Below are 26,019 nucleotides of genomic sequence, written 5' to 3' on the forward strand. Positions count from 1 at the left end.
GACTTGGTAGTAACTTCTAAAAAGGCTAGTTTTAATCATCTGCGTATAGGTCAGTAAATTTTTAGGGCCACATATCAGCATGCCTTTTTTTAATTAAAAAAAAAAGCAAAATACAGGTGCAAGAGTAAAAAATTTTAATGACCACATTCTTTAAACATTTGCCAAGTTCATGCCAAGTGTGCTCTTTGGAAATAGTAACAGAGGCTGGACTAAAATATTCTTATCCCAAGCCTCTTAGTTATTTCTGACTTGTAACAAACTTTCATATAAGTATTTTAATATATCAATATTTCCTGAATAAGAACCAACTGTATAGCACAGGGAACACTACTCAATACTCTGTAATGACCTATACGGGAATAGAATCTAAAAAAAAGTGTATATATGTATATGTATAACTGATTCACTTTGCTGTAAAGCAGAAACTAACACAACATTGGAAACCAACTATGCTCCAATAAAAATTAATTAAAAATATTTCCTGGCATTAATGCAAAGATTAATCTGGCTTCCCAGAGAAATACTTAAGTTTAAGAACCACTGAACTACCAGAATGGAAGAACTGAAGACAGGTGGAGAAACAAACCAGGTGTGAAATATTAGCAAAAACTAACATCTTCAAATAGAAGTCTGTTGTGGTACTGATGACATCCGTTATCCTGGGACATTCTGTGCAGACATCCTAGTATCACATATTCACGTTTCAGTGAAATAGTAACAGAACAATATACTAAAACAGTCTTCCAAGTAGAACGACTGCAGGTAATTGGAATAAGAATTTTAAAAAAATTCTGCAGGGCGGAGCGGGGCGGGGTGGGGGGAACTGTTGCATTTTCCCCGACTTCCATTTGAAATAAATGAATTAATTACCATACGGTAAGTATCACAAGAGCCCAATTTTTATTGGTCTACCGTGGATAGCAAGACTTCTCAGAAGTCCACTCCCCAAAGGAAGGACTGTAAATATTCACTACTTTGAGATTATAAATAAGTTCTTCAATGTAGGAAAACCGATCATAAAATCTCATAGTTCTGGGGTCTTAAATAACAGTCGTGATACATCAAAACTGTAAAGGATATTCTGCATAGAGCGTCGTTAACATCTCACAGGCCAAACAGCCCTCTCAGAAACAACTCTGAAGGAAAAAGAGCTGTGCGTATATGTATATGTACTGTGTGTGTGTATACGAGGGAGAAAGAACGAATATGAGAGAGGAAACTCATATCCGCAGTACACCTGGTTGTGTAGGTAGGGTGTGTAATACTCCTTGAAGGAGAGAAGGCTGCTGGTGGAGTTAAGAGCTGCAGAGGACTTTCCAAAGAGAAGACAAATGTGTGCGCCTGACGTGGTTCTAGAAAAGCTTCTTCCATAGGGTGGGAGTGTTGGTAAGGTATAGTGAGACAGATTTTTAAAGGGGAGAGCAAGTGACCGCTGGATCCCGGAATGCGTAGCATGGAGGGCACATCCACAGAACGTGTCTGATAAACACTTGCTGTTTGAATGAATGAACGCGGGGTCGATGAAGCTTTGGATTGCGGAAGGAGGCATGCGCCCGCAGAGGAGGTTCTAGGGGGAAAAAAACGCAGAATACTGAGGGAAGGGGCTGAACCCTTAAGTGCCAGGAGGAAGAGAGATGGCTACCGGGTTCGCAAGGGCACTGACCAGAGAGAACTCGGTGCCGGGCCAGTTGACTCGGAAAGGGATGTCATCGCTGAGCTGGGGGAGCGCTCGGCCGCCACCGGACGCCTCTAGGAGACCGCAGAGTACCAGTAACAGCGGCCCGCCTGGGACCAGACTCCGCGCGCCGCCGCCTCCTTCCTCCATCCTCCGCCGCCGAGTTCTCCAGCCGCCGCCACAACCCCCTCGGCCCACAGTGGAGAGGAGAGGGAAGAGGAGGAGGAGGAGGAGGAGGAGGAAGCGGCGGGACTACCAAGCGGCCAAGCAGCCCGGTGCCCAACAGCCGCCACGTCTCCTTCCGGAGAGCTCAGCAACGCCAACCCCGCCCCCTTGGACTTCCCTCCACCGTTTCCGGGGCAGGCGGTATATCAACATCCGGGGCCGCCGAGCCGTCCGCCTACGGAAGCCGGGACGCCGGCCGCGCTTTTATCTTGTCGCGCGCAACCGCAGTCTCGCGGCTGGGAGCGAACGCAGCGGTCTCCCGGGAGCGGAGGCGCAAAGACCGGGCCTCGGACCAGCCCTTTCGGCGGCGGCGAAGTGGCGGCACGGAGAGCTGGTGAGTCCGGGAGGCGGCGGCTGTTCCCGCGCGGCTCTCCACCGGCTGGGTAGCGGCTTGGCCCTCGTGGAGCAGCTACAGCAGAGTGTGAGCGGGGCGGGTGCTGGTCTTCACATGAGAAAATTCGAGGTGGCGAGAAGTGAGAAGTGGCGGTGTTCCTGACTGCTCTACCCTCTCGCTGCTTTTCCTTTTCTCCGCACGTAGCATCTGTACACTTCATCTTTCCCGCTGGAAGTTTCTCTCCGCCTCTTTTGCTGTGGGCCGCGGTCACCTCACTACTTCCAGCTCCTGACTAACGCAGGGCGGGGGTTGGCTCAGTCTCCGCAGCCGTGGTTTCGGGGATACCCGAGCCGAGGAAACCTGTCGTTCCCCCGTATAAGAATACTGCAGTTCTCCGAGGGTGGCCTAGACGGAGAATCTCCTTGTGGGAAGGGCAGCTAGATAGCTCAGCCCCTACATTTTTGCTTTACGGGGGTCTCTTTCATCCCAGAGTTGAAGTGTTGGGTTGCTGTTTTTTTAAGGAAGCCGATAAGTTGCTTTATGTGAGGTTCGGGGCCAGGCGAATGTGAGGTTATGAACTCACATGAAGTTCAGATTATCTCTGACTTTATTCAAAAAAGCACAAAAAGTTTTGGATTCCTCTCCCCACCTTAAAAAAAAAAGACGTTGTTTTCATCTCTAATATAATGGGTTATACAGTGTTAGTTCTAGAGCACCTGTCATGGTCTTTCTGGAGGTGGGAAGAGCTAGACCTTCGTGCTAGATATGCTAAAGACTGTGTCGTCCCTTGTGTGTCGTCGCCCCCCCACCCCGCGCAATTTGAGCCAAATCAAAAAGCAGGAAGAACAGTCTGTTTTTCTATTTTTTGTTTTAAAAATTTCCTTTTTTAAAACAAAAGGAATCCGCAGCATCAAAGAAAATTACTTTTTTCCAGAATTGAGGTGTTGTTCATTCATTTATTTACTTATTAATGCTTAATATGTGTGCGAACACTGGGATTGGTAAATGGCAAATAAATGGGTCTCTGTTCTCTTTCTCTCACGGTCTAACGAGATTACACAGACAAATAATGGTAACCTATTGTGATATAATAAAGTAGTTAACATTTATATAGCATTTCTTCCGTGCACTAGTGTAAGTACTTTATATATGTTATTAGGCAGGTACTATAGATTATACAGTAGAGAGATGTTAGAGTGAAGATATAACAAAGGACAGAGATTGGACAGGAAAGGCTTCCCAGGAGAGGTGACATTAGAATTGGGGTGTTAAGGATTTATAGGAGTTCATCAGGCAGGTGGGGAAGTGCATTTCCAGCACCATCCTTCTAGATGGTCCGTTAGGGCTTTTCGGTGTAGTCAGCAGATAGTGTGGGATGGAATCAACAGCAGGAGATTAGTGCTCTCTTAGAGGAACAGAGGCAGTCAGTTCAGATTAATTCAGTTCATTCAGTTCAAGATTAATTCCAAATGGATTAGATATTTAAATGAACAACAAAAAGAAAACAATAGAAGAAAACTTAGGAGAATAATTCAATGATCTTGGTGTGTAAGATAGGAAATCCTGAAGTCATGAAGGAAAAGAGATGTATTTGACTAAATAAAAATGAAAAATATTTGTCTGCCCTGGTTTAGTCTCTGGGTCTGTAGTGATGGAAGCTGCCTCAATAGAGCTTATGTTCAAGTAACAGATAAAAAACAAGTAAGATAATTTCTGGTAGTGGTCACTGCTGCTTAGAAACTAGGGTTTTGTGAAAGAGAATGCTTCTGGGATATGCTGCTCAGGTAGATGGTCAGACTTGTGTGAGGAAGTGACATTTGAGTTGTGACTTGAAATGGTGAAGAGGAATCCACACAGCAATTTCCAGCAGGAAAAGCTTGGTGTGTTGGAGGGACAGAAAGAAGGCTAATGTTGCTGGAGTGTAAGAGCAAAGTGGTAGGAGATGGCCAGCTGAACACAGATCTGTAAGTAGGAGAGTAATGTGACCTGATGTACGTTCATGAAGATCATTATGGTTGCTGTGTGGAAAACTGATGATAGAGAATGTTATTGGCTGAAATGTGTTTCCCAAAAGGATATGCTGAAGTCCTAACCCCTGGAACCTGTAAGTGTGAACTTATTTGGAAATAGGGTCTTTGCAGATGGAAAGTTAAGATAAGGTCATTGAACTCAGGTGGGCCCTAATACAATGACTAGTGTCTTTATAAGAAGAGGGATATTTGGACACAGACAGACATACAGAGAGAATGCTGTGTGAAGATGGAGGCAGAGATTGGAGTGATGTGTCTACAAACCAAGGAACGCTAAAGTTTGCCAGCAACCACCAGAAGTTAGCAAGAGGTAAGGACAAATCCTCCTATAGAGGTTTCATAGAGATCGTGACTCTGCTGACACCTTGATTTCAGACTTCTAACCCCCAGACCTGGGACTTCCCTGGTGGCACAGTGGTTAAGAATCTGCCTGCCAGTGCAGGGGACATGGGTTCGAGCCTGGGTCTCGGAAGATGCCACGTGCCGTGGAGCAACTGAGCCCTCTGCATGTGGGCTTAGTTGTCTGGCAGCCCTAGGAAACTAATGTAGGGGCGAGTATGGCAACAGGGAGACCAGTTAGGAAGCTGGTAGCAGCAGAGATGGGGAGAAGTGGCCTAATTTGGATATATTTTTCAGCTACAGCATCTTGAATTTGCTGGTGGATTAGATATGACATGTTCTTAAAGAGATGAATTAATGATGATGTCTAGATATGTTTTGTGAGGAACTGGTGGTGCAGTTTACTGAAAGAGGGAAGAAAAGAATGTCGACTGATGGGAACCATGTGTTTTTGTCTGTTTTACTTTTTATTTTGAAGTGATTTCAAACTTATATAATAGTTGCAAGAATCAAACCTAGATATCCCCAGTTGTTAACATCTTACATATGTGGTTTGATTACAATAATTGTAATTTCTGAATCAAGGGTTCTGTTTTGGACATGTTAAGTTTTATTATTTTTTTAAATTTTTATTGGAGTATAGTTGATTTACTGGACATGTTAAGTTGTAGATATCAGTTAGACATCCAACTGGAGCTAACACATTGGTTAAATAAACCTGAAGCTCAGGTGAGGAGGTCAGAGCTGGAGTTATAAATTTTGGTGTTATTAGCATATAGATATACTGAAAGCCATGGTTCTGGCTGACATCATTTAGGGAAAAAATGAGGATAACAAAGGGAAGATGAATCATTGCAACATTAGATAGTGAACAGCATTGAAGAATTAACAAAATGTACTGGGGAGGTGTGCCCAGTGAAGCAGAAAGGAAATCAGAAAACTGAGATATCAAGGAAGTCAAGAGAAAGAAGTGTACCATGGGAATGACCAGCTAGCTGAGTCAAGGGAGTTGTGGAAGATGAGGATAAGCAGGTAACCACTGGATTTGACAGCATGGAGGAGGAGCAGAGGGGAAGAAAGGCTTGATTGGATTGAAGTGGAGGCTTTTTAATGTGTATGTTAAATTAAAAACATTATGTTTTTGCATTTCAGCAGAGTATACACCAGTTTCTCAAAACCTTGGCAATGTTGACATGTTGGGCCAGGAAAATCCTTTGTTGTGAGGGGCTATCTTGTGCGTCGTATAATGTTTAGTAGCATACCTGGCTTGTGTCCACTAGATGCTAGTAGCAACCCCACCCTCCCCCCTCCCCCCTCCCCCCTCCCCCCAACCAAGTTGTGACAACCAAAAATGTCTGCACACGTTGCCAAATGTCCCTTGGCAGGCAAAATGGCCCATGGTTGAGAATCACTGGTTTAGACTTTTAAATGAGAGGCTTGAATATTAATGGTAAAGTTTTAGACATTAGCTCACTGAGTGGGAAGATATTTAGAGGCAAGCAGGGGACCTTTCTAGCACTCTAAAAATTTTGCAGTGTAGTGAACACCTACTTTGCCTATAATGCTTGTTTGTGTTGTATCTTTGATGATTCCATAAGGCACTTAATCTTACCTTGCACTGATGTCATCATTATGCAGTTATCATCATAGAGAATTTTGAATGTAACTATGTAGAAGATTGTCCTGAATCTGTATTAACCCCATCACTGCCTAGAAATTATTTTGAAAAAATAGTCAGTTACTTCATTTAATAGTCTCTTGAGTTTTTCTCATGTAAGTATGGTACAGAATACACAATCTTAAATTTTGTTTATTTTATTTTTATTTTTATTTTATTTTTATTTTTTTCGGTATGCGGGCCTCTCACTGTTGTGGCCTCTCCCGTTGTGGAGCACAGGCTCCGGACGCGCAGGCTCAGCGGCCATGGCTCATGGGCCCAGCCGCTCCGCGGCATGTGGGACCCTCCCGGACCGGGGCACGAACCAGTGTCCCCTGCATCGGCAGGTGGACTCTCAACCACTGCGCCATCAGGGAAGCCCAAATTTTGTTTATTTTAAATTTCTGCTTCATGGATTCCAGAAAAGTTCCCCTTCATTTTGCAAAACTACGCTTTTCTGCACACAAGGGAGTTAGTCTTAATGTGGCAGTTTTCAGTTAGCTGCAAAACTACAGATCTGGGGAGAGATCAAGAAAGTTGTGCAGTTATTCATCTAATAAATGTGGTTCGGAAGCACTGTCCAAAGTACTAAGGGTGCTATAAAAATGACTTAGATATTAAAAAAAAGACTTGATATTGATCAAGTCCACCAAAATATTACCACCTAGGAAGGGAGACAGGACTTGTAAATAACTAATTATATTTAAAGTGAGAAGTGTTGTTAGAGAAGTACTGTGCAGATAAAGTATTGCAGACATTCAAAGGAGGGGTTGATTACCTCTAGCAAGGGATGAGAAGAAGGAAGCGTGGAAACCAATAAAATAGTCTCGGCATTTGTATAGGACCATAATGGATGGTAGGAATTGGATTTACAGAGCTGGGAGAGGCCTATTCTAAGTGGATGAAAGAGCATGAACCCAAGACATAGAGATCAAAAATAATTTGGTTTGAGTATAGAAAGGTGGCTTGGAATGACATAAGGAATTTAATATGTGACAAGGGTGTCATTTCGCTTTTGTGGGAAAATGATGTTTTAATCAATAAATGCTGATAGTGCAATTTGCTATTCATCTATAGGAAAACCAACTAGATCACCTTATCATAAATTACATAAAAAGTAAATTGTGAGAATTCCCTGGCGGTCCAGTGGTTAGGACTCCACGCTTTCACTGCTGAGGGCCCGTGTTCGATCCCTGGTCGGGGACCGTAAGCCAGGCAGCACTGCCAAAAAAAAAAAAGTAAATTGTAAATGAGTTAAAGATATTTCCATATGAAGCAATTAGGAGAATATTCATATAATTGGAGTAGGGATGGTATTTTTCAGTAAGACAGGAAATCCAGATAGTGTAAAAGGAAAGATAGACCTGCTATAATAAACTTTTTTAAATTAGTTTTTTTTTTTTTTTTTTTGCGGTACGCGGACCTCTCACTGTTGTGGCCTCTCCCACTGCGGAGCACAGGCTCCAGACGTGCAGGCTCAGCGGCCATGGCTCACGGGCGCAGACGCTCTGCAGCATGTGGGATCTTCCCGGACCGGGGCACGAACCCGTGTCCCCTGCACCGGCAGGCGGACTCTCAACCACTGTGCCACCAGGGAAGCCCTTAAAAATAGTAATTTTTAAAGTTAAAAATTATTAAAGTTAAAAATACGCAAACCTTTTGGCCTAGTAATTTTACTTTTTGGACTTTCTCCTTTAAATACAAAAGCCCTGACACATAAGGATGTATGTATAAAGATAATTCATTATGGCATTAGCTGTAATGGCAAAAAAAAAACCCCTGGATATCTGGTTTTCTAATAATAAGGCAATGGCTGAATAATTATATGCAAACTCTGTACAACTGAATAGTGAGGTGGTTAGGAGCAGGGGCTCAAGAGTTAGGCTAGTGAGATTCTGATCCTACCTACTACATGTGTGACCTTGGGCACGTTACTTAACCTTTTTAGAGCTCAGTTTTCTTACCTTTAAAATTGAGAAAATAACAAATGTGAGATGTAAGAACTGTTATGAAGATTGAGATTTATTATGTATTTCATTCATTTAATAGATGTGTCCGGGCACTATTTTAAGCGCTTTATAGATATAGATTTATATAATTGGTTTATTCCTTGTAATAACCTCAGAAGTTAGATTTTACTGTTTCCTCATTCTATTGATTAGGAAACTGAAACACAAGAGAGGTTAATATGTTCTAATATAATTCACACACAGGTATAAAATTGTATATCTGTGCCATGTTATAAAATATGGCTGAATAAAACTGTAAATTTTTTTTTCCAGTTGAAATTTTTCTGAGACAGAGATGAGAACCAACCACTTGGGCTTTGAGTTAAAAGTTATCCCAGATCTCTATAATACTTTCTCATTTAGAGATATAAAGGGCAAAATCGATAAAAATGAAGACATTTGTTCAAATTAACAGCTGGTATGCAATCTGAGGTTGTTTAACACTAATTACTCCAGAGGCTGCCTAAGATAGTAATTGACCTTTTCTGTTAATTTCCAATATTGATCTTTTTTCCCTTCCAATCACTCCTTTAAATATAATTTACTCTGTGGTAACAAGAAGACTTAAGAGGACTGGGATACACATTTTGGGAAAAATAAATGAGAAAAGTTTTGGCCTTCAGAGATTTTTGGTTAAAATACATCATGTACACAGGTGACAGAATGCCAGCAAATATCCAGGTGCAAATGTGAATATTGTACATACTCATTTCTTAGGTACAAGGAAAAAGAAAGGAGATTGGAAATTTGATTTCAAATCAAGGTAGAATGTTTCTTTTTTTAATCCCATGCTTTATATTTTTGTTTATGGTTTTTCCTAAGGATTTTCTGTTAAGAATTTTGTAGAAGAATGAGTTTTTAAAACTTCATGTGTACAACACCTATATATAACAATACCTGTGTAGTATTCTTGTCAAGCCTGGCTATAAGAAAATTATCAAACAAATAAAAAATGTGGCTCATTCTACAAGACAACTGGCCTGAACCTTGAAAAAAAATCAATGACTAGGAATAAAAAGATTCCTCTATATGGATACTACTCTCACATCTTAGACAAATGACAATGATTTAAACTTTCACCATCTATTGGCCTTTTTTCCCCCCATTCAGGATCCAGTCAGGGGTCATGCCTTGCATTTAATTGTTGTCATAAAGGCTGTTTTATTTTTAAAAGAAGTTTATTGGAGTATAGTTGATTTACAATGTTGTTTTAGTTTCAGGTGTACAGCAAAGTGAATCAGTTATGCATATATCCACTCTTTTTCAGATTCTTCTCCCATATAGGCCACTACGGAGTATTGAGTAGAGTTCACTGTACTGTACCGTAGGTCCTTATTAGTTTTCTATTTTATATATAGTATATATATGTCAATCCCAATTTAAAGTCTGTTTAAAACTATAGCAGTTCCCCTTTGCCATTGATTTTAGGGCTCACTATTTTTTTTTTTTTGGTACTACTAACAAAGAAAATAACCACTACCAATTACATTTATGACATGCTATCTAGTCTAAGACTCATCTCAATTTCAGAAGTCTTAAAATGAAATAAATATATTAACAAAATATGGCAACTTGCCCAAGGTCATAACACTGGTAAGCAGTGGAACTGGATATCAAACCCAAACAGTCTTGTTCCTGAATCCATTCTTTAGGCCACTTTTCAGTGTTGCCATTTTGTAATCAATGAGTTATTGCATGTAAGGCTTTTTCAACATAGTGCCTTAATTACATATTAAATATGTAATATGTGTTAGCTTTTATTATCATTTTCATTGCTTCTGCAGTTGGCTACTACTATATGTTTATAACATCTACGTTCTGTGACTTTATTCAGTTTTTCTGTGCTTTGTTTATAGGTTGATTCTCAAGCATTGAAAACCTATAAACTTTACAATATTGTACTTATGCAAGTACAAGTCAGTATAAAATCAAGAGGTGTAATTGGAACTGCAGAGAAAAAAATGTAATTGTATTAATCCTCTGCCACTTAAAGTGTCCTTTTAGCTCCCTAAAATTAGTACTATATTTGCTAAAATGAATCCATTTTGTTCTTGAAGATATATTTTGAGCTCTCAAACACTTTGTTCTAATTTACACTAGTTGCTTTCCAAGTCTGTTGCATATCTGCCTATCTATATTGGGTCTATCCATCTATCTATCTTTATTGTTTTTGGGTAACTCTCCTGGGTTAAATCTACGGTTTTATGTTATTCCATGTCCTCCTTATCTCACATTTCCCTCCCAGCTTGTTGGGGTATAGCTAATTAGAAGTAATTTTGGGGGGAAAAGATATAAAGCAGGTAATTTAATTTTCACAGGCCTATATGCAAATGTATTTATCTTGCCTTCTCAGTTAATAGTTTGTGACTAGAATTCATAGTTCAATCATTTCGTTTTGCTTGAAACTTTGAAGACATCATTCCTTTGCCTTTTACCCTCTAGTATATCTGACGAGAATACTAAAGCCAGTCTGATTCTGCTTCTTTTTTGCAAGTAATATACTTTTTCCTCTGGAATGTTTTATTAGACTCTTTTTCTTTATCATTGGTTTTATCATATTTTATGAGTATTTCTTTCTAGATGTGGATCTTTTTTCATTTATCCTTCATTGCACTCCACGAGTCCCATTTGTTCACTTACTAAATTTTGTTTTCCTTCATTTTCTCTTTTCTATTCAGAATACCATTTAGATAGATTCTTCCAAACAGAGAGAAAAAAGACAAAAAGAAAAAAAATTAGGTAATATGGAAGATCAATTAAAGAGATCTGTTTCCTTTGACTATCAGTTCTCCTTTTTGAATATCTTTCGTCAGTGTTTCTTTTTCCTGTTTCCATAGTTTCCAGTTGCGCATTTTTAATAGATGCAATGTCTTCATGAATTTCTTTGAGGATAGCACTTACAAACTGTAAACATTTATAAGTTTAAAAGCTCTGCTTCCTTAAGGTGAGTTGATTATTTTCACCCTCTTGTGCTTTTGCTTTTCCTCTTCCTCAAAAATTAAAAAAAAGCAAACAAAGGATTCTTGAACTCTTTGTAAGTGAGCAGGGTATCAACTGTTGTGCCTCACTTTAGAGTCCATGGGTGAAATGCAGAAAAACAGCTGCTTCTTCCTCTTCTCCCTCCACCCTGTGCCCAAGTAAGGAAGGCTTTGTTGTGGAGCATGAAGATGTTCTAATGCTTTCAGGGTAGATTGTTAAATTAAAAAAAAAAAAAAAGTTGTGGTTTTAGCTGGAAATCAGCATTGTTGCTGCTAGACATTCTGTGTGTAAAGGAGTGAGATAAAAGGTTTGGCTTGGCTATCTAATATACATATTATAAGAATCCTGATTTTTGTCCTACAGCCCCTTTCTGCTGTATCTAGGTTTGGTATTTCTTCAGACTCTGCTGGCAGGAATGGCTTCTGCGTGGCTGCAGCTTTCTTGTGTGTACACATGCATATAGGTGCACCTGCATGTTTTTTCTAGACTGTGGTTTTCTCTGCACTGGCTTAATCCTCAATATAATCCCATCTGCTCTCCTTCCAGAATGCATGAATGCACTTCAGTGGGATTTTGCTAGGAAGTGGAAGAAAATGCATATGCTTAGTTTGTCTTACACAAAGTAGGTAATTGATAGGTATATGTTGAATAAATCAATCAATGTTGTTGAGAATATTGGGCAAACCATACATCTGTTTAAATTTTAAAAAATTATGACTTTAGAATATGGGTAATTAAATGAGTTTTTTAAAAAATTCTTTTAACTTTGTCCTGTTTCAGGAAAGAATCTCATTGGGGTTAAAACTTAACCAGTGGAGGTACAAAATGAAAAACCTGCCATCTCACTGTTCCCCCCCCCAAAAAAAAATTAAAGGCCTTAATTCCATTTTGTTCCTTTTTAGTGCTTAGCACAGTGCCTGGCATGTTGTAAGTATTCAATGATAGTTATTATTAATGTTTGTTTAAGTTAAACTCTTTTTGTCTCTCATTGGGGAATAATATGTGTAAAGTACTAGGAATAGATTTTGGCATTTATAGTAAGTGTTCCATAAGTGTTAACTACTATTCTTTGATACATGAGCAACAATTTATTTTTTTCTTTGAAGCTTTCTCTGATCTTATTAGTTTGAATTAACAATTTGTCTCTATTCTGGTTGTATTTTATGTCCCAGCCTTTCTGGTAAGTAACATTGATTTGCTTGCTTGTGTGTCTCTCCACCAAATGTGGTTCTTGTTAGCTGGGAGCTATCTTTTTTATCTTAGTAGTCTTGCTGCATAGTCATTGCTTGCCACCTATCATTAGTCCCTCTTTTTGCTAGGTCTTAATGGTTGAGGAGGATGGTGTGACTGGAACATGGGGGGTGCACACTAGTGGGAAGTGAAATGTGACAAATATGCTGACACCAGGTTGTATGTAGCTGAATACCAGATTAAAGAATTTGAACTTTATTTTGTATGCCCTGGGAGGCATTTTGATTACTGACTAGATTAGTTTCATATTTTAGAAAGATAATCCTGAGTATAGAGAAGAGAATGTGCTGGAAAGAAGAAATAGATTGGAGGCAAGGAGGTGTAAGAAACTCTTGGCTCTTACCATATTATAAGGTTCTTATTTTAGTTGAAAAACCTTGCAGCTCATACTTGTAGGATAGGTCTTACCAACACATAACCTTTTAAGTCATATCACAGATAGGCTTCAGGGCTTCCCTGCTCACTTTGCTTTGAGTTATATAAAATTATATAAAATTTTTAATAAAATGCTAAAATTTATTATAAACAAGGAACACAAACTACATTTTGTAAAACTTGTGAAAATATTTTCTGCAAAAGCCTGTGAATTGGTGATATTTTAAACTTGTTTGTTGTATTTTCTGTTCTGTCCATTGTTCAACATTTAATGTGTATCATGTACAGGGAAGTAATGTGGGACAAAATTTTTCTTTGGGAAAGGAGATGAATTATGTTTTTAATACACTAAGTTTCAGGTGTTTATATAGCTCAACTGGAGGTACCTTACATATAAGACATATAGATTTGTAAAGAGTTTGAGGAAGTAGGCTAGAGATTGGAAGTTTTCTAAATAAAGATGGTAATTGAAGCCTAGGATTCGATGAGTTTGTGCATCTGATAAACAGTAGTCAAAGATGTAAATAGAAATGCAACGAAATGTTCTGCTTTTTTGGCCTTAGTGATACGGTCACTAGTGTCTGATGCGTCAGAGTTGTAAAGAAGGATGAAGTACTGAGATCTTTGGGTTGAATCAGAAAGGGGTCATTGGAGACCTGAGACTACACTGATTGGGTAGAGTACAGCAGAGTAAAGTTCGATTGGAGGAACACTGAAATGAGTTGATAAGGAAATAGAACACTAGTTTAGAAATTCCTGCAAAGGATAGGAAAGCTAGAAGAGTGAAAGAAACTGTAGGGTTAAGTGGTGGTTTTTCCAGATGTATGTGCATTGGCTAACCATTTATAAAGACAGGGAGGTTCAGTACAGTTAAATAAAACTACCCAGAAATTGGTACTGAACTATATAATATTTTAGAAAGGTAAAATGAACCTTAAGAAGAATTAAACAACCCTGAAATTCAGTAAAGCTAATTTTCATCATATAAATTTGACATTTAGAAGAATAATTTTAGTACTTTTTCAGGAGTTCAAATTCTTTGAAGAGTAGCCACAGGATTAAAAAATCATTTGCTAATCGTTGAATTTTTAATGTGTGCCTAGGGTGAGTTTATTTTAAAGTTTTAGAAATTCATAAAAATAGATCATTAAAAGCTGAATAAATTCATAGAAAATATAGTCACAGTATTTTTGTTGAAAAAGATAGGCATAATTGGAATACCCTATTTGATACGTAGATTTCGACGTGATATGATGAGAGGGAATTTTAAGCATATTTATCATATAACTGACTTAGAATCAGGGATGTAAATTATAGGAGGATGATGCTTACATTGATATTCACAGCTGTTCCAAAGTTATAATTTAAAAAAGATATGTTTTTATGGAAAAGAGAAATCTAATATAATAGAATAAAATGTTGACTATAAAATGTTTTAAAATCAGTCTTGAAGGAATAGATCACCTTCATTCTTTCAAATATTCAGAGTTGACATCACAGCAACCTTCGTTTCCCTAAGTGATAACTTTTTATGTATGCAGGTGGTATCTAGACTATGGTTACAGTTCTTGGTAGACTGAAGAGTGAGTGTGTTATTTGTTTGAGAGTGGGGGAAAGGAAATATAATAGTGGCCTGGAGTAGGAGTAGAAAGACCTACTTTAAAAAATCTACTCCATTAGAGATTTACATTAAAAGTTTCTTTTCTCGGGCTTCCCTGGTGGCGCAGTGGTTGGGAGTCCGCCTGCCAATGCAGGGGACACCAGTTCGTGCCCCGGTGCGGGAAGATCCCACATGCCGCGGAGCAGCTGGGCCCGTGAGCCATGGCATTGAGCCTGCACGTCTGGAGCCTGTGCTCTGCAACGGGAGAGGCCACGACGGTGAGAGGCCCGCGTACCGCAAAAAAAAAAAAAAAAAAAAAAAGTTTATTTTCTCTATGTAGGGTTTACACACATACTTTTCTTGAATTCCTAAAACTGAACACCTAGCTAATAAGATTTATTCTCTGAGGAATGAGAATCTGAGTTATGTGTGTGTGATGAGGGCAGAATGAAAGAGACTGTTTTGAAAGTGAGGTCCAAGGGCTATAAAGAGACTTGCAGTTTTGTTAACAAAAATTTTATGCTCTAGACAACTTAGTACCTTTATGATTCTTACTAGCTTGTGTGCTCCAAACCCTAGCTTCTCTCTAATTCAGTATTGTTTATCTTCTCCATTTTAGTCATGTTTCTCTCCATCCCAATGAAAATGAAAGGTCCCTGTCCCTGGGTTCTTTGGATCATGGCTTCCCTATAACTGTTGATGGTATACCACATGTGTATTTTCTAGTTAACTTCTAACTGAGAGTCTAGAAAGACACTTAAATGGGGAACCCAAAGTAATCCCTCTCCCTTGATATTTCATAACATACTTATATATTAAATGGTAGAAGAGTCACTAAGGCTGGATCTCTGAATACACCTATGTGATTCTGAGCTATGGCATGTGAATCTTGGATAGGCTCATTATATTTGTGGAAATCTGTATGCATCTATCAAAATTAACAGCTCTGGGCTTCCCTGGTGGCGCAGTGGTTGAGAGTCCGCCTGCCGATGCAGGGGACGCAGGTTTGTGCCCCGGACTGGGAGGATCCCACATGCCGCGGAACGGCTGGGCCCGTGAGCCATGGCCGCTGAGCCTGCACGTCCGGAGCCTGTGCTCCGCAATGGGAGAGGCCACAGCAGTGAGAGGCCCGTGTACCGCAAAAAAAAAAAAAAAAAAAAAAATTAACAGCTCTATGTAACAAGTCACATACTATGTCGTTACACAAAAAGTTAAATCTTGTTTACCTCTTGAAAAAGAGATGCAGGTTAGTAAAGACAGTTAAATTCAAGTGGATTTTTAAATATATTGTAGAAAGATCTTGTGCTTTAGCAGAGACATGGACTTCTGCTGCTTACTAGATGTGTTAATTGTGTGCAAGTTACTATGGAAACATGCTCTAAGGATGATTCTGTATGTATAGTGCCTAGTACATCCTTATGAGGTATTCATTAATGAATGTTAGTATTCTTCCTGTTGTACAGGACAAGTGAAATGCCTTCTAGAAAACTAATATTGAAAATGTTGGAAAATATTTAAAATAGTTATGTAGCTGAGTAAATTATCAAGTAATGTGTTAACAGATTTAAAAAAACCTGAAAAGGACTACTGTTCCTACTATGTAGGACAGCTTTATTTTATTTTACATGAAAAACTTCTGTACTAATTATTAGTTTCACATTAGACTTAATGGGATACTGAAATTCTTTTCATGTTGACAGACTATATGTCCTGTTGAGGATATCACCTATATAAGAAATAATCTGATTAGTTTGAATCAAAGTTACTTTTTACATGAGTTAATAATGCACATATATGTTTCCTACTTGAGTAGCATCATCAGCACTATTTAGTGGATACCTTTAGGTGACAAGATGTAAGAAGGAAAAAAAAAGCTGTGTAGCAAATGATCAGGTAATGCCACTTCTTACTTTAAAAAATTACAATTCTAAACACCATTTCAAACAGCAAACTTTCATTATATGTTTCTGTTAATTTGTAATATCAGATAGCCCATCTTTGTTTTTAAGTTTCAGTATAAGATTAATACAAAGTGAGTGACAGACTAGACTACATTGTTAGTGGACATGATATGTATAATTTGTGCTTTTCTAGCTGAAAGGGTTTTTTTCCATGTAGTAAAATACATTTATTCAAAAATGGAGAGGTATAGTACGTTATAATTCCAAGGAAATTTTTATATTAAAATGCTATTTTTTAGCTTACATTGGAAAGGATTTCATTTAATACCTAAATAAGGAGATTCACATTCAAGGCCCAAATCTTGTCTATATTACTATACGTTTCTAATTACGTGTTACTTTAAGCTTATTTATTTTAAACCATGATTACAGAGTTGATGTATGGGAATATATTGAAGGTATAACCTTATTATATTTACTGGTCTTTTGGTTTAATTCTCTACAACTTCAAAATAGTACTGTGGTATGAAATAACAATTATATTTATTCAGATAAAAACAAGTTCTGAACTGAGTCCTTCATCATATTTTTCTAAAGAACTCACTTCTCATAAGCAAGTATTTAATATCACATAGCTGGAAAATCATTATATTATTGAAACAAATTTTTTCTTTATACCCCAATATCTTGAATATGTATGTGTTTCAAGCCACTTGCAATTAAACTATAAATTTAGATGATATCTTGACTACAACATTAAACACAACTAAGACTTTCAAATAAACACGTTTACAAATCATAATGCCATTGTGCTGTTCTCTGAAGACTAAAAGCTCTGCTTGTTTGGAAAAGTCAGTTAGGTCTTTTTAAACAATTGAAGTTCTGTTTTCCTTCTAAACGTTCCTTTACTAATTTTTCCAAAGAGAAAAGATGCTCATCTGCGTCTTCTGGCACAAGGCTTCTAATGGAATTTGCAAGTTCAAAAAGATATTCTGTATTTTTTCCACTTGGACCAGCTGCATTAAAAATTTGTTCAGCAATGTCTTCCAGAGGTGCAGGACCAAGATAATTAGGATTATCACATGTTCCAATATATAGCAACACAGTGAATGGTTCTGTTGTGGAATCTTTTGGATAAAAAATGACTGTTTTGGTCCTGTAGCCTCCTTTCTCTCTGAAGTCAAGGTATGCTTTTACTTCTTCTTCCTTTCCTACTGGCAGTCTGTAAGCAACACCCCATACGCAACCCTGTTGAAAAATGAAAAGAATATATTATTTAGTTTTTACAAGGCTAAAATAGATGAAGATATATTATGATGTAAGAAAATATCTTGTATATTCTTAGAAATCAGTGCAGTTTTGCTTCACTTAATGTGCACCGAACAGGTATATACTAAACAGTAAAGGAAATCAGCATTTTACATTCTTCCATCTGAATAAATGATTTCCTTGTATACCAGGATATTTATCTTTGTTTAAGTTTTTCAAATTATGTCTTTTAACTAATGGGACTGAAATTAAAATACCAGGTCTTCATTTAGTCTTTAAATATAGTTCTAAAGCTTTAAATCCATAAACATTTCACTGATGGTATAGGGGCAGTAGTTTCCAAACTGCTTCAGGGAGTGTTGTAGCCACCCTGAAGCCTACTTCAGGGCTTCTGGATATAAGTGTTGGCGTGCTGGCTGGGAGGGGTTTGACCCCCAACCCCCTTCAGCTGGAGTTGAGTATCACTTATATATTTGGTGTTCCCTTATTTGCAGAAAGTGTTCTGTACTTTAAAAGCTCTGTAATAAAGTAATCAACTATTAAGGCGATAGGTTCATTTATCTGTTCATTTCTTCACTGCCTAAACTTTCAAATATCCTTTGTAAATTACTCCATCCAGAATACTAAATGGCAACCTCTTTGTCAAGAGAGCTCATGAACAGTGTCAGTAAAAGCAGTGTACTTCAGCTGCAAAGATTCTTTGTAGTATTAATAAAATATCTGTGATATAAGCAAGATTTAGTTTGTAACACAGATTTTCTAGTTTCTTGACAACCTTTAATTATTAACTTGATTATTAAACTTTAGGTTGCTAAGCATCTTGAATATATTAACATTCTATAGAAACAAAGTGGTTTTATTAACTCTAATTAGGAGTTTTACCAGTTTGAAGCCATTTTTATAGATGCTTTTTCTAATGTAATTTATGAAAGCGTTTCATAATTTCACCATTCATCTGCTGTTGCTAGCTGCTTAATTTTATATATCAAAGTCCTTTCTAAAGTTAAATATTTAACTTCATAATATAAAATGTGGATCTCAGTAAAATGATGGAAAATATTTAAGAAACAGAGAACTACCAGGTAAATAAAAGTTTTCTAGTGCTCTAAACTTTCTAAAAAACCTCTTGTGCTCTTGATAAAAGTAGGCAGTAAAGAAAGTGATAGTTCATGACTGGGATTTTTGCTGAAATATTAGAATCCTAGCAAATGTGAGGAAAGCTTTAGGGTTTCATTTGATTCTTAGTGGTAGTCTGTCTGAGGGCGGGCTCCATTAATTTCAAAGGAGACCACAAAATTCTCAGTCAATAAACTCATCAAGAAAGGAAAAATGAGACTATATGCCATTGGTTTTTTGTTGTCTACCTTGAATTCTGTATTCCAGCTTTTCCCAACAGATGAAAAGAAATACAACAAATACAGAGAGGAATTCTAGACTCAGTGTAGTTCAAACTGTCTGTGATGACTGCTAATACAATTTCATTGATTATTAAAACTGAGAAACATCTTAACATTTTATGATTAAAGACTATACAAAAAAGAATAATTATACCATACCGCAGGATCTTCAACAAGAGTCACAACTCTTCCAGGCTGTTTTAAAAAAGTAAAAAAAAAAAAAAAAAATTTTTTTCCCGAATTAAAGTTCAATAACTGAGCATTAGCAACTTACTGTTGACGTGGAATATTTTAACTTTGTTTGCTCATACTAAGCACTTTTTCAAAAGTACTTACTTTTTATGATAAATTTTAAAATGAATTAAGAGAGTCTACCTTATCCAAATTATCTTGGCCTTTCTAAAAGATTCTCTTTAATTTGTATATAATAGGTATATTATGTTCACTTAGAATGGATATATTAAAAACACACACATGTAACTAAGGCTCATCTAAAATGAAAAGCAAAAGGAAGAAGCAATTATAAATAAATGTTCTGATCACTTTTTTCTCTTTAGGAAAAAAAGATTGCTGTAGTTTCACTGAGGAACAAAACATGACATTCCAGGGTGCTTTCCTATTGGGAAGTGGTTCTCAAACTTAAGTGTAGATCAGAATTACGTGGAGGTAGTTACTGATTCTGTAGGTATGGAGCAGTCTAAGAATTTGCATTTTTTTTTTTTTTTCAAATACAGTTCCTACCTGGTGCCAAAGTCTGTGTCTACTGACATGTTATCATTAGTGAGAAAGTTGAGTTGTAAGCCACAATTTTACCTACTTGTATGCCTATTGTGTGGCACATAGCGAGCTTACACCATTCAGATATTTGTGTCATCCTTGTTGCTATTTCCTTCTAGTCTTTGTCTATTTGTATAGATAATTCATAATCATGGAATACATGGAATTTTGGATTATGTTTTTAATTATATTTTCCTGTTTGTCTTCTCATCCATTTTAATAGTTGCATAATATTCTACTGTCAACTATAATTTAAACATTCTTGTATTGTTGGACATTTATATTTGACTTATTTTCTATTTAAGGTAATGTTAAAGTGAGGATACATATATTGGTGTGGGTCATTTAGCTATTGCCATGTTACCTTCAATATCAAAGTGAATATGGAGCTATTTATTGAATACCTATTCTGTGCTGTAGAGAAGATAAAACCTTGATTCCTGCTTTCAAGAGCTTATATTGTAATTCTGGAATATGTACTTAATATGTGAAATAGGTAGAGAATACTTAAGGGCTATGATGTATACTATTTATTAAATGCAGTAAGAATTCTGAGTCTTGGGTGGTCAGAAAGAAAGACAAAATTCTGGCAAAAGGGCACTGTGACTCATGATTTATGAGTGAGGGTCTAGAAGCAAGATTACACCAGGGCAAGAGTCTGACTTTAGCAGAGGGTCCTCCATGTATGGAAGATGATTCAAAAACATAACTGGAGAAATAGAATAGAGTCAGATTTGAGATTGGAGTTGAAACTGGGGGACAATGGAAAAGAAGAAGCCACTGAAATTTGGGAGAAATAGGAAATGAAGAGCTACTGTAGCACTTGAGTAGTAGGTGACTGGCATGATAAAAGAAGTGCTGTGGGAAGATGGGTGTGGTAAAGTATGTAGTATGCACGTTCAAGTGCGAAGGAGGTAGACTGTGTGTAAGAAATGTTAGTGGTGGAGGGGACAAGTTCTGCACTCCACCTTTCCTTTCTTCCCTTTTCACCAGACTAGTCACCAGTTCTTGGTAGCTCTATCTTCTGATTATCTTCTGAATCTGGTTTCTCTTCATCTTTCAGTTGCCTCCTTAGGGATTTCGCTGCCTGCCTCCAGACTGTTCTCTACTTGGCCCTAGGTTGACTTTCTGGTGCAAAAATTGGGCCACTCACTTCTGTGCTTTGAATTTTTCAGGGTTGTAATATTCTACAGGATAAAATAAAAATTCTTTTGCATGAGTTAACTACAAACCTCATTTCTTAACCACTTTCCCTCTCAAGCTGTAATGAATTATTTATAACTTTTACAGACATTCACATCTTTGGATATACCAGTTCCCAGTGTGGAATGCGTTTCCTTCTTTAGAATCCCTTAGATATCCTCCCACCACTCTCTCCATAAAGGCTTGGCTATCTGCCCAGATGACTTTGCAGCAGCTCCTTCTAAACTCTCATTGCTCCTTTTATTCATTTCCCTTATAGCACTTATCAGGTATTGTTGTTTGCATAGGTGTCTCCCACTTACATGTGAGTACTCAGTAGTAATTGCTGAAAGGAGGAGCGGTAGTAAAGTCCTGGATATAGGTGGTGGCAATTGAAACAGAAAACAAAGAGCATATATAGGGAGTCATTAAGGGAAGATAGATTTGTCCCTGTGACTGCTTATGGATGAAACAGACATGGACTATTGGCACTACTGATATATTTACTCAGAAATATTTTCTAAAATTTAAGCTGTTTGTTCCTAAAATAAAATATATTATTGGGAAACAATGTAAATTTGTAAATGCACTTAAGTGTGTTTTGGGGGTATTAAAACTGAAGAAGGGGTCTTGGAAGCTGAATGGGATTGGAGTATGCTGTGAAATATGAGTCATGATGGGTGCTTTCATTGGGTAATGAGTAATGTTTCTGATCTACATCTAGGAAAGTGAGGGATTTAGTAAATATTCATGATTATCTCTTGTGTTAAAATGTTTTCTCTTTTTGAAATTGAAATATATTCTTTTTGATATGAAAAAATTTTCACATTTAAATAAATCCTTAGTTTGATGAGAACTGGCCAGTTTTGTTAGAAATAAATGAGATGCTTAATTAAACTTAGGAAGATAGTAAAGTTAAATGGAGCTAAAAAGAAAGCATAATTTAGTAAAGAAAGTAAGTTTGGTATTTTTCCTACAAATGTCACATTGCAGTATGTGGAAATGAGTCCAACATTTGTTTAATAATATCATGTTTCATATGTAATGATCATATGCTCACTAGAAGCATATGTTGCTGTAAAAACATAGTCCTATATAGCATTTACGTTATTCTAATTTGCTAGATATTTCTGTAGCCTTTTATATTCTTGTTTGTCAGACAGTTAATATTTATAAAAGGCTGGTGATCCATTATAATAAAAAATGTGAAGATAATGTTCTTTCCAGTTTTCTTAATAGAATTATATTTAGAAAATGTTCAGTGCCTTAGGCTTTCCTTTAATATGCTAGGATGGATTCTTTAAATAAAAGTAGGTATCAAACTATTAGCCATTGCAGTTTTTTCCCCCAAATTTCCTGCCCTATATTTTAGTATATTTAAGTAAAAAGAGAGATATTGGCTTTTATAGCTACCTTCTTTTTTAAAGACTCATGAACTGTTGTATTGGCATGACAGTTTCTTATCATCCGTTTGTTTTGACGGTGTACATAACTCATTATGCTGTGTACCAAACAAACATTTTGGTTGAGACTAGAGTAGTAAAATATGCTATATAACTGTGTTTGTAAGTAATTAATACTTGGTCATTGAAATTGAAGCCTGGGTTAAGGCATTCTTCTTCAGAATGGCAGTTTTAAGTGCCCATATCTGACAACTCAAAAGGCATTTTATTTAACTTAGTTCTTTAAAGTCTTAAATATTATTTTATAACACTCTTGGAGATACCTTGGTCGTGAAGTTTCTGTTGGCCTGTAAATGTGCATTTGTGGTAAATCACTCCTCTGTTTGCAAGTCATCTGTCTACCTTAAAGCCAAATTCCTAATTCACCAACTCTAGTTGAGGTAGGACAGCTTTTAACTTTTTGTGGTTTTCATCCTATGTCTCATTGATGAGCAGGTGCAAACTACAGCCTTCCTCTCTTCCCTTTTCCATGATGCAAGACTACAGGTATTTCTTTGGAATTAACCTCAATCTCTTGCTACATCTGATTTCTAGCATTTTAGATATTGTGCTTTTGAGCCAATATTAATTTCTTTTTTAAAAAAGTGGTAATCAAGCTCATATAACTCTCAGAGTATTTTAGGGAATATGTAAGCAATTAAACACTTTGTACTCTTCTAAAAGTTAGGAGGTTAACTATAATAAGTGTTCAACTTATCCAAATTATCAGTTACTCAAAATTTAGTTTTCCTTATGGATTAGTTGTTTTGCAGCCAAAACGAGGCTGATTTGCATAAGCAGTGAGCTGTAACTCTCTTTTCACGTATAAGACTGACTGAAAAATGGATCAAAGAACTTATATTTTGCATTTATAATTTAGAGGAGAACCACTGAGAAAAAAAAACATTAAAATAATCCTGGATATAGTATTGGTACTTTGCTATTTAGGTAACAAAGCGGGACTCACTTAACCTGGGAAGTACCGGACAACCAACGTGATCAAAGTAAGGTAATTTTGGAAACTAGTTCTTCTGTGACCTTAGGTGTCATAAAATAAAACCTTTGGAAAGATACTAAAAAAAAACCCAGAAATAACATGCACGTTTAAACTTAAACCAGTCAAAGCCTGGCAGAATGCAGAAATGCCAATAAACCTAATTAATTGCAAAAAAGCTGAATTTGCTAGTTGATTTTAGTATTTCAACTCCGTGGTGACAGGAAGGTTTATCTTCCCACCTTTTTTGGGGGGGCAGTAGTTGCCGAGAGATGGGGTCCCCTCCCAGCACGTTAGCCTTGTGCGAGTTTACGCCCACGCTTCTTCCTCTTCAAGAACTACCTACCACCAGCATGTCAAGTGGCTTCGGAAGGACTGCCTTTGGTTTGAGAGGGAGTCGGGGGCACGTGGCCCAGGAAGGTGCACAGAGAGAGGTAGCAGCATTATAAACTATTTCATGAGTTTACTCGGCCGTTGGGGTGTAAGTCCCGCAGAGCTGGGCCAGGAGATGGGGAGCAGTGCGCCGGGGTCAGTAAGTGTGGGGGACTGGTTAGCGCCTCACCTTGCCAGGAACCCCGCGGTGGTCGATGCTGCCCTGCCAGAAGCGCCTGCTGTAGCCTGAGATATATCCAACCACCTTGTCCTGATAGGGGAAGTCCACCTTCCAGATGAGGGACCCGTAACCAAAAACCCACATCCTCCCTTGCTCTTTCTCCTTCGTGGCGGCGGCAGCAGCGGTAGCGGTGGCGGCTGTCCCCTCGGCGTGGTCTCTGAGCCGCAGGCAGGGACTACAGCTTTCCGGACGCAAGAAACCGGCTGCGCAGGCGCAAAGTCTGCACTCCCTGCTTGGGGACGCAAAGCACACTGGGACTTGCAGTTCGAAGAATGTTTTCCTACTCCAGCTCAGTCAGTTATTATTATTATTTTTTTGCTTGCTTAGGGTATCCGGAAGCATTGACTTCCTCTGAACTAAGCAATGGATTTCTCAGCAGCCTCTGTAAGTCACCCTACCTTTCCTGAGGTGCGCGTGGTCAGAGGACTACATTACCCACAATCCTTCTATGGGATTTGTGGTTCTAAGATTGGAACTGTCTTCTGTTTTTCAAATGCAGAGAGGAAGAAGAGAGAGGGTGGGAATCGTGGCTGGTGTGGTCTAGATACGGAGACGAGCTGTTTATTGGTACCGCAGTTGGTACGTAGAAAGACATTTTGTTATGGTTTGAAAACTGGATTTGCAGGGAGTGTAATCTGTATTTTTACATTTAAAAAATCTTTCTACCTGTCGAATAAAAGAAAGTTTACTACAGAAGTTTTGTGCCTGTAGAAGAGCTGTTGAATATTATTTCAACAAAAATTGCTTGCATATTTACATTTTCTGCGTGAAACGACCTTATTCATCTTTAGTATTCTCAGGAGTTACTCAGAAAAGAGTAGGCAAAGGTTTTTAGCTCGTGTATAGGCTTTGGAAGCCATATGTGAGACCTCCTGAAATTGTATACAAGATTTGGGATCTGTGTACTTTTTTCTGGGGAGAAATTTAATAGCTTTCATGAGTTTATCCAACAGGTCAAGTATCCTAAAAAATGTTTTGATCTGAAGGTTAGAGCTACTGCTCCAGAATACTGTTTAGGAAGCTCACTTGGACCATCAGTGCAGTGTTTCTGTATGTGAAAGCAGAAGCCTTAACAAATGATTATTCTTTCTTGAGGATTTCTGTTTCATAGTCTTTAGCTTTATAAAAGAATGCTAGAACATCCAGGTTCAAGGAGTATTATTTATGCTCGTAAGAGATCAGCAGGAAAATGTCACAAAGAAAAGCTTAATTTAAGAATACTCAGGTCTGGGCTTCCCTGGTGGAGCAGTGGTTAAGAATCCGCCTGCTAATGCAGGGAACACAGGTTCGAGCCGTGGTCTGGGAAGATCCCACGTACTGTGGAGCAACTAAGCTCGTGAGTCACAACTACTGAGCCTGTGCTCTAAAGCCTGCGAGCCACAACTACTGAGCCCACGTGTCACAACTACTGAAGCCTGTGTGCCTAGAGCCCATGCTTCACAACAAGAGAAGCCACTGCTATGAGAAGCCCTGTGAACCTGCAGTGAAGAGTAGCCCCCGCTCCCTGCAGCTGAAGAAAAGCCTGTGCACAGCAATGAAGACCCACACAGCCAAAAATAAAATAAATAAATTTATATATATAAAAAAAGAATAACCAGGTCTTTTAATTTCCTCCAAGCTGTGGTTTCACATTGCCTGGAATGGTTAGTTCCCCCCAAATTTTTCGAAAAATTTCAAACATACACAAAAGTTAGAAAAAAAGAATATGGTGACCATTTATATACTCTCCACATGGGTCCGATAATTAACATTATGCCATAGTTGCTTTACTCTTTTTCTCTTTATATACTTTTAAATCTAAAACCTTTGAAATAAGCTGCATGTGCTGTAACTTCACTGCTAAATACTTCTAAGAATAAGGACGTTTTCTTGATAACCACAGTGCCATTATCACATCTAAGAATCCTAACATCATCCAATATCTATTCCATGTTCAAATTTCCTTAATTACCTGAAAACTGATTTTTGTA

The 26,019-nt window shown here is 37.8% G+C and overlaps 3 protein-coding genes across 6 annotated transcripts in view; 1 reads left to right on the forward strand and 2 right to left on the reverse strand.

The window, feature by feature from the left end:
* The window catches only part of ERLEC1 (endoplasmic reticulum lectin 1), a 40,814-nt gene extending 38,843 nt beyond the window's left edge, over positions 1-1,971 (reverse strand). For all 3 annotated transcript variants that reach the window (XR_014017519.1, XM_081255066.1, XM_081255065.1), the window contains exon 1: positions 1,664-1,971. Coding sequence is in view for 2 of the 3 variants with exons in the window: in XM_081255066.1 (XP_081111192.1) it covers positions 1,664-1,825 (162 nt within the window). In the remaining variant the exon portion in view is untranslated. The remainder of the gene's footprint in view (positions 1-1,663) is intronic.
* Positions 1,972-2,047: 76 nt separating this feature from the next.
* Positions 2,048-26,019, forward strand: part of ASB3 (ankyrin repeat and SOCS box containing 3) — a 95,726-nt gene continuing 71,754 nt past the window's right edge. The window contains exon 1 of the mRNA XM_081255064.1: positions 2,048-2,234. The gene's annotated coding sequence lies outside the window, so the exon portion shown is untranslated. The remainder of the gene's footprint in view (positions 2,235-26,019) is intronic.
* Positions 16,187-24,393, reverse strand: CHAC2 (ChaC glutathione specific gamma-glutamylcyclotransferase 2). Of its 2 annotated transcripts, XM_081254198.1 has the most exons (3): positions 23,999-24,393; positions 19,201-19,236; positions 16,187-17,623 (listed from the first exon to the last, which is right to left on the reverse strand). In XM_081254198.1, the coding sequence occupies exons 1-3, from the start codon at positions 24,131-24,133 to the stop codon at positions 17,228-17,230; spliced, it is 567 nt and encodes a 188-aa protein (XP_081110324.1). In that variant the 5' UTR covers positions 24,134-24,393; the 3' UTR covers positions 16,187-17,227. The 2 variants fall into 2 exon arrangements, with proteins under 2 accessions (XP_081110324.1, XP_081110325.1); XM_081254199.1 differs by lacking the exon at positions 19,201-19,236.

The sequence above is a fragment of the Mesoplodon bidens genome (genome assembly GCF_964165515.1).
Source record: "Mesoplodon bidens genome assembly, chromosome: 14".
NCBI classification, from domain to species: domain Eukaryota; kingdom Metazoa; phylum Chordata; class Mammalia; order Artiodactyla; family Ziphiidae; genus Mesoplodon; species Mesoplodon bidens.